The 11,198-nt window shown below is 41.0% G+C and overlaps 1 protein-coding gene across 1 annotated transcript; it reads left to right on the top strand.

The window, feature by feature from the left end:
- Positions 1-4,378: 4,378 nt before the first annotated feature.
- LOC134452229 (uncharacterized) lies at positions 4,379-8,539 on the top strand. Its single transcript, XM_063202592.1, has 7 exons — positions 4,379-4,513; positions 5,021-5,137; positions 5,562-5,621; positions 6,408-6,461; positions 6,670-6,768; positions 7,073-7,107; positions 8,037-8,539. The coding sequence occupies exons 1-7, from the start codon at positions 4,456-4,458 to the stop codon at positions 8,436-8,438; spliced, it is 825 nt and encodes a 274-aa protein (XP_063058662.1). The 5' UTR covers positions 4,379-4,455; the 3' UTR covers positions 8,439-8,539.
- Positions 8,540-11,198: the final 2,659 nt, after the last annotated feature.

The raw sequence follows: 11,198 nt of genomic DNA, 5'->3' as shown, positions 1-11,198 counted from the left end.
ACATGAGACTTGGTGCAAATCCATCCATCTATTCACAAGTTATTGGGCTAAAACATATAAAATATCATACACTTTGGACGCCATCTTGAATTTCTCAAAAAGCCCAAGGGGGATTCCTGTGGACTTTTACCATGTTATTCCTATAAAATTCTGAACACAATCTGAAATGTTCAGCTTGTTACTAATTTCTCCCGTGTTTGACTCAATTATGAATGCTCTATTACAGAAATTCCAACGTTGACCAACAGAACCCTGTCACCCTCGGCTTCACCAAGTCAGGAATCACCAAAAGGTAACTAAATACCTTCTGCACCATCGCCATCCTCATCATCATAGTCATTACAGCCAAATATCATACATATATTCTACAATGAACGAGGCAAGACCAATTTCACAGGCAAAAATATGTTTGGCTGCTAGGCTAGGTCTAGTTCACTACCTAAATTTTGGATTAAGACTTTTTATGATGAAGATGAAAATCTGTTTTTCTTTGTGTGGTGGGGGGAGGGGGTATTCCTTTGTGATGATCACTGTAATCAGAAAAAAACTGTTCATTTATTTCTTCATTACGACAATTAGCAACAAAATTTACAGAAACTCCAAAGTTAACCAACACAACCCTGTCATCGCTGCGAACCTTGGCTTCACCAAGTGAGGAATCACCAAAAGGTAACTAAATACCTTCTGCACCATTGCCATCCTCATCATCATAGTCATTACAGCCAAATATCAACTGAGTTGATATTGTTTTGTCCGTCTAGATCTTGTCTTTACAGGGGTGTGTGTGGCTGCAGCAGTAACCATTATTGGCCTCCTCTTTTGGATTCTCTTCCTCTACAAGCGACGGAGAACCCACAGACACTGTAAGTTAGTTACAATAGACCAGAATGAGAATCAGATCATCACTATACTGTATATACATGACACCCAGAATTTAGCTTGGAATATACTTACTGTGTGACCTTATGCATGCGGACAACCATGTGCAAAGCAAATGCACAATATTTGTTTCACTATGCTACTAGACACAATACTGGAGCTATCATCTAGGGGGCAGATACATTTGGAACAATGCTAGATTTTTAAACACTTTTTATTAATTATGTAAAGAAGTTTTATTTGTTCTGCTGTTAAGGCTAGAACATTGAATCATTTGCAAAGGATAATTTTATTTCCTAAACCAACGAGTACTCAAACCCAATTCCTAAACTTTTTTGTTTGTATTAATGTCAACATGATCATCATCGTCATCATCGTCATCAACATCACCATCATCATCGTCATTGTCACCATCATCAGCGATGCCCGTTACCTCTAGGAATGTGGTAAGACTTATAAAAAATAAACATTGCGTAGTGTAACATCAATTAAAATCCCCTTAAAAAATAAATGCATTTTCAAAGACCAATACACTGACTACAGCAGTTCAGACAATATGCATTTATAATGTTGTGAAATGTTTTGTTTTCAAGGGTACAAATAGGCTACAGAGACTAAGTTGCTAGAACTTGACAGGTGCAAAGTTGTGCCTTTTTCTTGCTTTGAAAAATGAAACAATTCATATATACTGCTGACTGTAAGAATTGTTTCATTTTTCAAAGCAAAGTAAATATCTCTCTCTCTCTCTCTCTCTCTCTCTCTCTCTCTCTCTCTCTCTCTCTCTCTCTCTCTCTCTCTCTCTCTCTCTCTCTCTCTCTCTCTCTCTCTCTCTCCTCTTCCTCTTCCTCTTCCTCTTCCTCTTCATTTGTATTTGATACAGCATGTGTCTCCTACTCGGTGTGTATGTGGGTGGGGACATGAAAGGATAGATAGGCCTACTGAGACAACCAGGAACTAAATCCATACATCACAGAAATGAGCTGTGTGTGAGTACATGTGCAAAACAAACAAAATTCAATGACAAAAACTTCTGTGGATCTGGAGGAATGCTAAGGGTATTATATTTTGCTCTCTGCTTGGTCACTGGTAAGTAAGATATTTACTCAAAGTGTTTACTCAAATATGCTTGTCTCTATGTAAAAAACAAACAAACTTTAAACCACAAGATTAGCAACACAAGAACCAGGGACTTGTGAACTGCAGGATGTTTTTGGTTCATCTTCTTTCCATTAGCCCTACTCTTCCCGCTAATACCCTCAGGGTACAGGAACTGAAACAGTAAGATTACGAAAACATATTGTAGTGCAGTAATGATTTTTTTAATTTTACAATCAGTTTCATAAGATAGACATGTTAGTATAGATATGAAAAAAGAAAACATTTGAAGTTCTACCTCACACGTAGGTCTCTCAAGTTTTGAGGGTCCTGTTTTTGTATTATGGCAATCATGTGAAATCACTACAGTCATACCCACGACACTATCAAATTATGAATAAAGAGTTTATGAAATTCTCAAGTTAAAAAATTTGTGTGATCTACCTTGGGGAAGGCTCTATGACCAAGTGTTGTGTGGGTGATTTTCTCTGGCCCTGTAAATATTTGTGTTTGCTCTAGCCTTCTAAATATTAAGGTTTAAAATATGAAGCGCCAGTACTTAGTTTAAGTAGCACCACCAAATACTTTAAGGTTTTTATTGACGCATCAACAGGGTGAAACATATCTTGAGACTGATGCCTATCTTAATGGGGGGGCGGGGTGACGTTTGCATGCATTTCATGAAAAATGCTGACTGACCATAAGACCAAAGAGGAAGCTGAAAGGTGCTTCCGGTGCAGTATATCAAGCAGTGTTGTAGTGGGCCCGTTGCCTACGCACCGGTGTGTATATACGGTACTTCTCAACTTCAGTCTCTACAGTACCAGGAAGCTTTACCTGTAAACAATATTGCATTTCAGTTTATTTTTAGTCGAGTAGCGACACTTAGGCTACTTTTACTGATAACAAGGACCATGGCTTGTGGCTATGAGACAAAAGAGGCAAAAAATAATCATCATTTAGCTAGCATGTCAAGCCAGACCACTGTAAATCTGAATGTTCAAAGTTAAAAGAAATAGACCTAAGTTAGAATACTAAGTTCCTAACATTTGTGTGCATTTGTGGATGCCTTTTTTTAAAGGTATTCCCCATTCATTCGGGGACATCGGCCTTACCCCTTTGTTTGAAGTCTGCCCCTGGAAAGTCTCAGTTTGAAGGGGTAGAAAACCCTTCTCCTTACCCCTACCCTCCTAACGTGAATTGGGATACCACTACCCCTACACTTGAACGCGCAAAACTAAGGGGAAAGGGAAAGGCGTATAGGGCTAAGGGGTGAAATGGGATTCAGCCTTAATGTCGTGCTAAGCCCTCCACAACATTTCGCTTAAGAGATTAAAATGCGGAAAAAGACATGATGCACAGATAGAGCGTTGTGATTGAAGGACGGATAAAGTAATAAAGGTCTAAGATCTGCAAACAAATGTCACACTTCAGAGAAGTCTGGGCACGGTTTGGAGAATTCACATGTGTACAGGAAATTCTGAGCTTAAAAGAAAAGTCGAGCTCTTTTAAAGGTCAACTAAGTTAAAAGAGATCTTAAAACAGGGCTATTCAAATGGAGGCCCTGGGGCCAGATGCGGCCCTTAGATGCCAAGGTTCTGGCCCCCCATAAGTTCAGAACTAAATGAAAACAAATAGCCTATGTGTGCTGTCTATGGCCGTGCATAATTTGCAATCACTAACACTTCAGATTGAGGACATCTCTAAGCATTCACATGAGAGTGAAATCTTATCTAAAACAATGTCATCATAAATAGACCATCCTAAGGCTTCTAAGAAATAGAGAAGCGAACGCTGTGCGGCTCACAGTTATACCAATTCTATGTTCGGGCCCTTCACTAGAGGGAATTTGAAAAACTGGCCCCTGGCTTAAAGGGACCCAGTGTGAAAACAGCCAAAGTCATTCAAGTACAGGAACATGTTCCCTGTACTCAAGAACATGATGGCCATAGATAAGAGGGGAGCAGGACACAAGGCTCTTCTACATCTACATTGTACTATTTATCATCAGTTCCTCCATGTGGTAGACATAGCGGGATGTATACATAATTTGATTGTTGGAAAATTTGCCAAATTGACTGTTAGAAGACCTAGCAGCCATTTACATTGACCATTAATTCAGACACCATTTGGTTGCCACGTATTAGATTCACCTATTTTATGTTAGCAGCAGTAAGTAGGCATATAGGATTGTAAATATAAACCCTTATATTATATACTGTACAGGTGAACAGCTGTTACAGTCAGAGACAAAGGGGTCCGTTGTCCCGGGGCCAGGGAGAAGGGGGGGGCAGAATTGGGGGGGCACCACCAGCATTTGGTTGGTCACCACCACCTGATGCAAGGACCTTGAGAAGGACATCAGAGGAATTATGTTTTTGTTTCATTTTCTTCTCAGTGGTCGGGGCACGGGGCAAGAGAAAGCAGAACAATTCACTGCCAGATTGTGTTCTGCGCAGTGAAGACCAGTGCACCAATGACATGACGATGAACTACACAGATGAGAAAGGTCAGATACCAAAGGCCACACACATGAAAGGTAAGTCAGCTGAGTATTTTTTAAAGAAACCAACCAAACAATTACAGTATTTAGCAATTACAGTAGGCCTATTTGTAATATACAAATTACAGCTATTCAAACACCTGAGACATTGGCAGAATGTCATGAACTGCAATTAAATGTTTTTAATCACATATTACATACTACACATTACTTTATATTACTTATATAAAATATATAAATACTGACGTACAGGCTAGGCCAGTGATTCCCAAACAGTGTGTCCTGAAGGTATTGCAAGTGGGCCTTGTAACAATTTTCTGAAAAGTCTACAAACGTATATTATAGGTCTACAAAGTATTTTATTTTGTGGGCTTGTTGCTGTTGAATATTTATTTGAGTTGTATTGTTTGTTTATTGGGGCATTAGTGGGCCCTGAACATTTGGGAAAATTTCAAGTGGGCCCCAAGTTGGAAATGGTTGGTAACCCCTGGGCTAGGAAGAGAAAATACAAACGAGGAAAAAAAACATTTTTTTTGGTCACAGGCATCCTCTCCTGCTCTGACAACTGTGTGGGAGACAGCATTACTTGCCATGGACACAGTATGGGCTGGAATGCTTGTATGAACTTCCACGATTACCACATCTGCTGGACACAGACCTGTATGTTTATTTTACTGCTCTGACAATGAGAAGGAGGGGAGAGAGAGAGAGAGAGAGAGAGAGAGAGAGAGAGAGAGAGAGAGAGAGAGAGAGAGAGAGAGAGAGAGAGAGAGAGAGAGAGAGCATATGTGGGTGTGTGTGTGGGGGGGTGTATTTAAACTCTGCAAAACCATCCCACAAGTACACATCCTTAACCCCTTAGCGCAGCACTATGGCTCTCTGTAATGTCATAGCAATGTTGTTATGATGTAGTTAAGCATTTTCAGCAAGTGAATAGGGTCGCCGGCGACCCCATCTGCAGTAAGAGGCTACATCTTAGTGGGTCTTAAAGAGGAGAGTAGAAAGTTAAATGATATAGTCGTTTTATTTATGTATGTATTATGTTTGTTTTCCCACCCCAATTACATTGCTCTTCTCATGATAGCGAACAAGACATCACTCTGTCATGGACACCGTCATAGACACCACCAATGCCAATGCACCCGTGAGTATGACTCCTGTGTGTCTGTTGCTTCTCCATTTGGAGAGGGTGGGGGGTCATTTGGACACTCTGATGTAAGGGGACTGGAAACAGCAGCATACATTTTATACAGAGCGGTGATCAGCTAAGTGTAACACAAGTAGTGTAGTACTAGGCCTACAATGGCAAATGGTAACATCAGGACAAGAATCCAATGCGTTTCCTCTGCCCAAATATTGTAAGCAGCTCTGCATGTAATGATGCTGCATGCCTTCACCTAATACACTTGAGCAGTCGAATACCAGCAGCTACCATACTTACAATATGTGCCAAATTATCATGATCATTATGGCAAAGTATTTAGTCATTTTCTGTAATAATGTAACTTACTGGCACTGATTGTCACACTAGTGCCAAAGCCACACAGCAGAGGGCGACATTGCTCTACCAATCTAAGCTCTAACCTCTCTGTAAGCACTTGTCTAGTTACTGATGATAGACAACATTGGCTTCACAGTAGTTACTAACTGCTTCACAGTTGTATTAAGATTATTGGCCACAGACTTGGCAAATAAAAGAACAAAAAGGATTTAAGTGTGCAGACATTTTTCAAATGTCAATTTTCACAGTTTTTGTTTTGTCTGGCACCTTTTAACTGTGATTAATTTAGGCCTAATTGTGTTTACTTGAATTGTTCAAAAGTATGCCTACATTTTATGTACTTCTTCGTATTATATCAATTCTGTGTTTGTGTATGTAAAACACATTGATTGCATGCATTGATAAAATTCTTGCTTTTTTGCCTTAAAGGTGTGTTTGACCAACCAGAAGATCTTACAACATCAGGCCTACCTGCAGTAAAAGGTAGAAACACTCTCCACTGTATGCGCACACAAACGGCTTTGTTTCATGCCCATGCTAGGTTTAGATTATTCAATACAATGTAGTGATAAATTAATACGAATTTCTACCATGACGCATGCATGTTGCAGACACATGTATGCTATAAAACGATATGAAGTAAACAAGCTGAATAAAAAAGACATGTGTTGATCAGACCTTTTCTGTTTAGATGGTTTTCTGATATGCCTTTGTGTGGCAGTGCTTGTGCTTCTGTTCGGCCGAACAGCCCTCTTTCTCAAGCAACACTGGAGAAATCGTCACAGTCAAGGTAAGGCTAAGTAGTAAGGCCAAATACTCAAATACAGAGATGAGACCCATGAGAGTGTTGTGAAGGTCACAACCAATGAAGATACACTGTAAATATCACTCAACTTTGCTTAATTTTGCTGTAATTTGTTGTGTCATTTGTTGTCATTACATATCATTATACAAATAATCCTTTTAATCTTCTTCTTCTTCTTCTTCTTCTTCTTCTTCTTCTTCTTCTTCTTCTTCTTCTTCTTCTTCTTCTTCTTCTTCTTCTTCTTCTTCTTCTTCTTCTTCTTCTTCTTCATTACCTGTCTCCTCATCAGAAACACCACCTGCTCCCAGAGGCAGGAACACCATGGTAAGAATAGCAGATATGTAGACTCAGAAACATATCTATCCCCCCTGCAATAATCTGAATTTAGTTTCATCACAATTAACATTGGTAGAAGTTAAAAAAAAAAAGAAAAAGAAAAAGTGAGCCACCTGTTCCTTCATGTCTTATGCAAAGTAAAAAAAAATGCCAATTTTGTATCAATTATTGTGTTTCATTGTGCTTTTGCCACAGTCATAGCAAATTCTACAAAATATCAATATGCATTACAAAAACCGCACATACATAAAGACAAATCTGGATGGTGATTATTACTGAACAATATCTATTAAAAATTGAATACATTTAAAGTAATTCTTATTCCTTTTATTAGGAGTTTATTTTACTAAGATTTTATATTTTTTGGTCTTTTACGACTTTATTGATGATAGGACAGCACCGTTTGAGAGGTGGACAGGAAGCGAATGGGGAGAGAGACAGGGAGGGGTCGGCAAAGGACCCGGGCCGGGAATGAAACCCGGGTCAGCCGCATGGCAGACGAGTACCCTACCGGTTGGCCACGGCAGGGCCTTTAATTAGGTGTTTAAATGCAGATACCCATATTGTCAGCTTGATGGCATAATTGCCCAGGTCAATATCCAAGGGGGAAACATCACCAGTGGCGGTTTTAGGAAATCTGAGGCCCTGAGCAAAGAACAATTTTGAGGCAGAAAGCCAGAGGGATGCAGTAGTGGTAGGGGAGTTAAGTTATGCAAAAACACACATTTTGTCCAAAAAATGACTTGGGCAGTTTTTCAAGCAAGCTGACGATATTTTACATTGACTGGTAAAATGCATCACGTCACTAAAGACTCTGAAAGTAAAGTCAAAGTTGCTGGCCACCATGTCTTGCATCCCAGTCAGTGGAACAAAAACTGAAACGTTAACACCATGATGCCATGACTACACTGTTCTAGAACCCCGACCCTGATTATGAGGAGGTGGGGCTTCGAGTCCATTCTTCAATCTCCAGCTCCAGACCCCAATCCACCTTTGACTTGGAGCAGGGGCACCTCCATCCCCACCCATCTGATGACCGTGCCCATGCCTTCCCCATGGAGGAGGGGGCAAGGGGTCCTTGGCCAGGCGCACCCCTGGAGTCTACCGACGGTCCTGCATACTTTGCTGTTGAGTTACCCATGGCGCCAGATGACGAACCTTCATATTCAACCGTCCGGCTAGAAAAACAGTGTGGCGACCCTACTTACTGTAATGTTAGGTCACCTGTGATAGATTCTGATGGCACCACATACGCTGCAGTTAAAGTGCCCACATCTCACCATGTCCGTCCTGACGATGAGGATGATGCAGATTGTTGAACTCATTTGTTATGTCATATTGCATGCAAGTGACTTCTGTATATAGGCCTACTGTGTGCAGTTGCAATCTTGATCACCAACCAAAGAAGATTTGTGACCCTTCCTTAGGCCACACCAATTTAATTTGTTGGTTCTCGGATTCGCCTCTTGTATTTTGTAACAAAATGGAAAAAAAAAATCTGTTTCAATACCCCAAAAAATGAAATCGCTAAAAAAAAATGAAGACTGCATGTTTTCATGAAGGGGAGGTGTCTCTTTAGTAGTTGGAGGTCATGTGACGTAGAGAACCAATAAAACCACTCCTTTCAACATGCCGATTACGACTAGCGAATCAGGAAACGTGTTACATTCAAACATTTACAGACAAACATGCAATGGCAAGTTGAAGCCCCTGTGGGTTAGCAGTAGCAGCAGTGAAACACAGTATTGCTCTTAGTGGAATTAGTGGAGTGGGATAGCAGTTTTAAAAAAGAAAAACAACAACTATTCAACTGTTGAATCATCTCAGTTTATTCAAACCAGATTAATATAATAATTGCCCTGTGAGCTAATTTTGTGCCTGGTCTATTTGGCTGCCTTAATTCCCTTCTACACTGTCCTTCTCCATGTCCAGGTGTTTGCCTGTCTTGCACCTTCCTTTGGAGGTCCATGTGAGGCTGATATACAGGTGGTATAACCACACGACTAATTTTTTTTTTTTTTTTTCGCCCTCTCGCTTCAACTTTTTCCTGAAAAAATCCGAGAACCAACAAATTAAATTGGTGTGGCCTTACAAACACACACACACACGCACACACACACACACACACACACACACACACACACACACACACACACACACACACACACACACACACACACACACACACACACACACACACACACACACACACACACACACTGTTTAATCCATAAAAATGCTGCATCTGAAACACTGCGTCCAGCAGGATCAATAATCTCCACAACAGCTACATAATATAGCCCTGGCTATTAACTAATTTCCTGCGGAACTTAAGTTGCTCGACTCTATAACTATAATGTCAACCTTTTTAATTGCTATTAAATGGTGATGTCTTTCCTGAATTCGAACTTACTATATTGGTCCTCTATTTTTTTAGGGCTTTTTTTTGGCTTTATTTGTGACAAGACAGTGGAGGAGAGACAAGGAGTGAGTGGGGAGAGAGAGATGGGGAAGGATCAGCAAATGACCCAGGCCGGAATCTATCCCGGGCCGCCGGTGTAGCAAGTCAGTGCCCTACCATCAGGCCACGGCAGGGCCTAGATGAAGTCTCTATGCAAGAATGAGAATATTTACGTGCATATTGTCTAGACTCTAGTGCCATAATAGGCTCTATGTAACTGTCATAATATCGATATGTTGGGAATTACATTTCTGTGTTAAATAATTAGGGAATTAAAGGTAATCATGGGATCAGGACACTGGTTTGAATTCCATCCTGACCAGTAGGGAAGAACATGTGTGATCTCCCTAAGGGCTGAAGTACTCTTGAGCAAGGCACCTATCCCTCACCTTGCTCCAGCCAGACACTATCTAAATAACTGCAGGTTGCGCTTTGGATCAAAGTGTCACTACTGCTTTTATATGGAAACATTCCTATCTGCTTTTATATGGAAACATTTGTTCAAAACAGTTTGTGATTGGCTATCAAGGTCGTTAGGTGTGATGGCCAGTGTTCTGAACGAAATTAAAACTACGTTTTAATTTCATATTTGGCAAGACCACTAGCCCATGACGCATTCAAGTCCATAGAAAATGGTCTTGAGTGTGGACTAAATGCAAATCAGGATTCTTAAATAGTACAGCCCTTATTTACAGTATACCAATCAGGGCTGTAGTGGAGGGTAAACGCACGTAAACGCCGTTTACGCACCTCTGGAATTTAGGAAATAGCGTTTACCCACCTCTAAATAGCGTTAACCCACCTCTAAATAGCGTTTACGCAGCTCTTAATGGCAATTACGCACGTCAAAGTTCCCTGCGTCTTGTGATATGCCGTTGCAATAATCCAAAATAAATTTGGTGTCATTTAAAAAATATTGTTGAACATCGCTTTAGTAGGAATCGTTTTCATCTGCTCGGGTATGTGACCTTCCAATCAGTGCCTTTCGGCTGCGGCGGCGACACCAGTCAGGATCCAGGGAATGTGTAAACACATAGGCCTACACGTTGTGTAGTTGCCTGCCTGCATAGTTAATCATAAGCCCCGTACGACTTTGTTTCTGTCGACCAACGTTGACGGAAGCAAGTGAGCGAGAACTTGTTGTCACGATGTGGGTGTTATTAAGTGCATTCGATTTCACATCAACGCATGCATGCGCATGAAGACAGCAATGCACCCTGGATGAAAATGCTGCATGACGGTTAGATTTCCTGTCAAACTTCGAAATTTCATCGACGTTGCGTTGACGAGGTGACATGTCGCATGGTGTAAAACTATCGCGGGATGAATGCGGCTGCAGTCAGATCTTGCAACCTCTGCAGTTGCTTATCCCCTTCAACACTCGTCGGCGGACTGCCTCCGAGGTCACGCGCCCATGAACTGGTTGGTCAACAACTCACTCACGTGTGTATATGGGTCTTGTCTCACATCTCTACACAAGTTTGCGCAGGTCCCCACTTCAGCTCCTCCTCACTGCCTGTCCCCCCACTCCTCACACGTGGTGTGTTAGTAGAGCAAACCGGTGCGAGCTCATCGTCTCGTTCATATTTGTGGCCGACTGCAAATGCGCTGTATTTAA

The sequence above is a fragment of the Engraulis encrasicolus genome, chromosome 7, assembly GCF_034702125.1.
Source record: "Engraulis encrasicolus isolate BLACKSEA-1 chromosome 7, IST_EnEncr_1.0, whole genome shotgun sequence".
NCBI lineage: Eukaryota > Metazoa > Chordata > Actinopteri > Clupeiformes > Engraulidae > Engraulis > Engraulis encrasicolus.
This window is presented reverse-complemented; position numbering and strand designations above follow the sequence as displayed.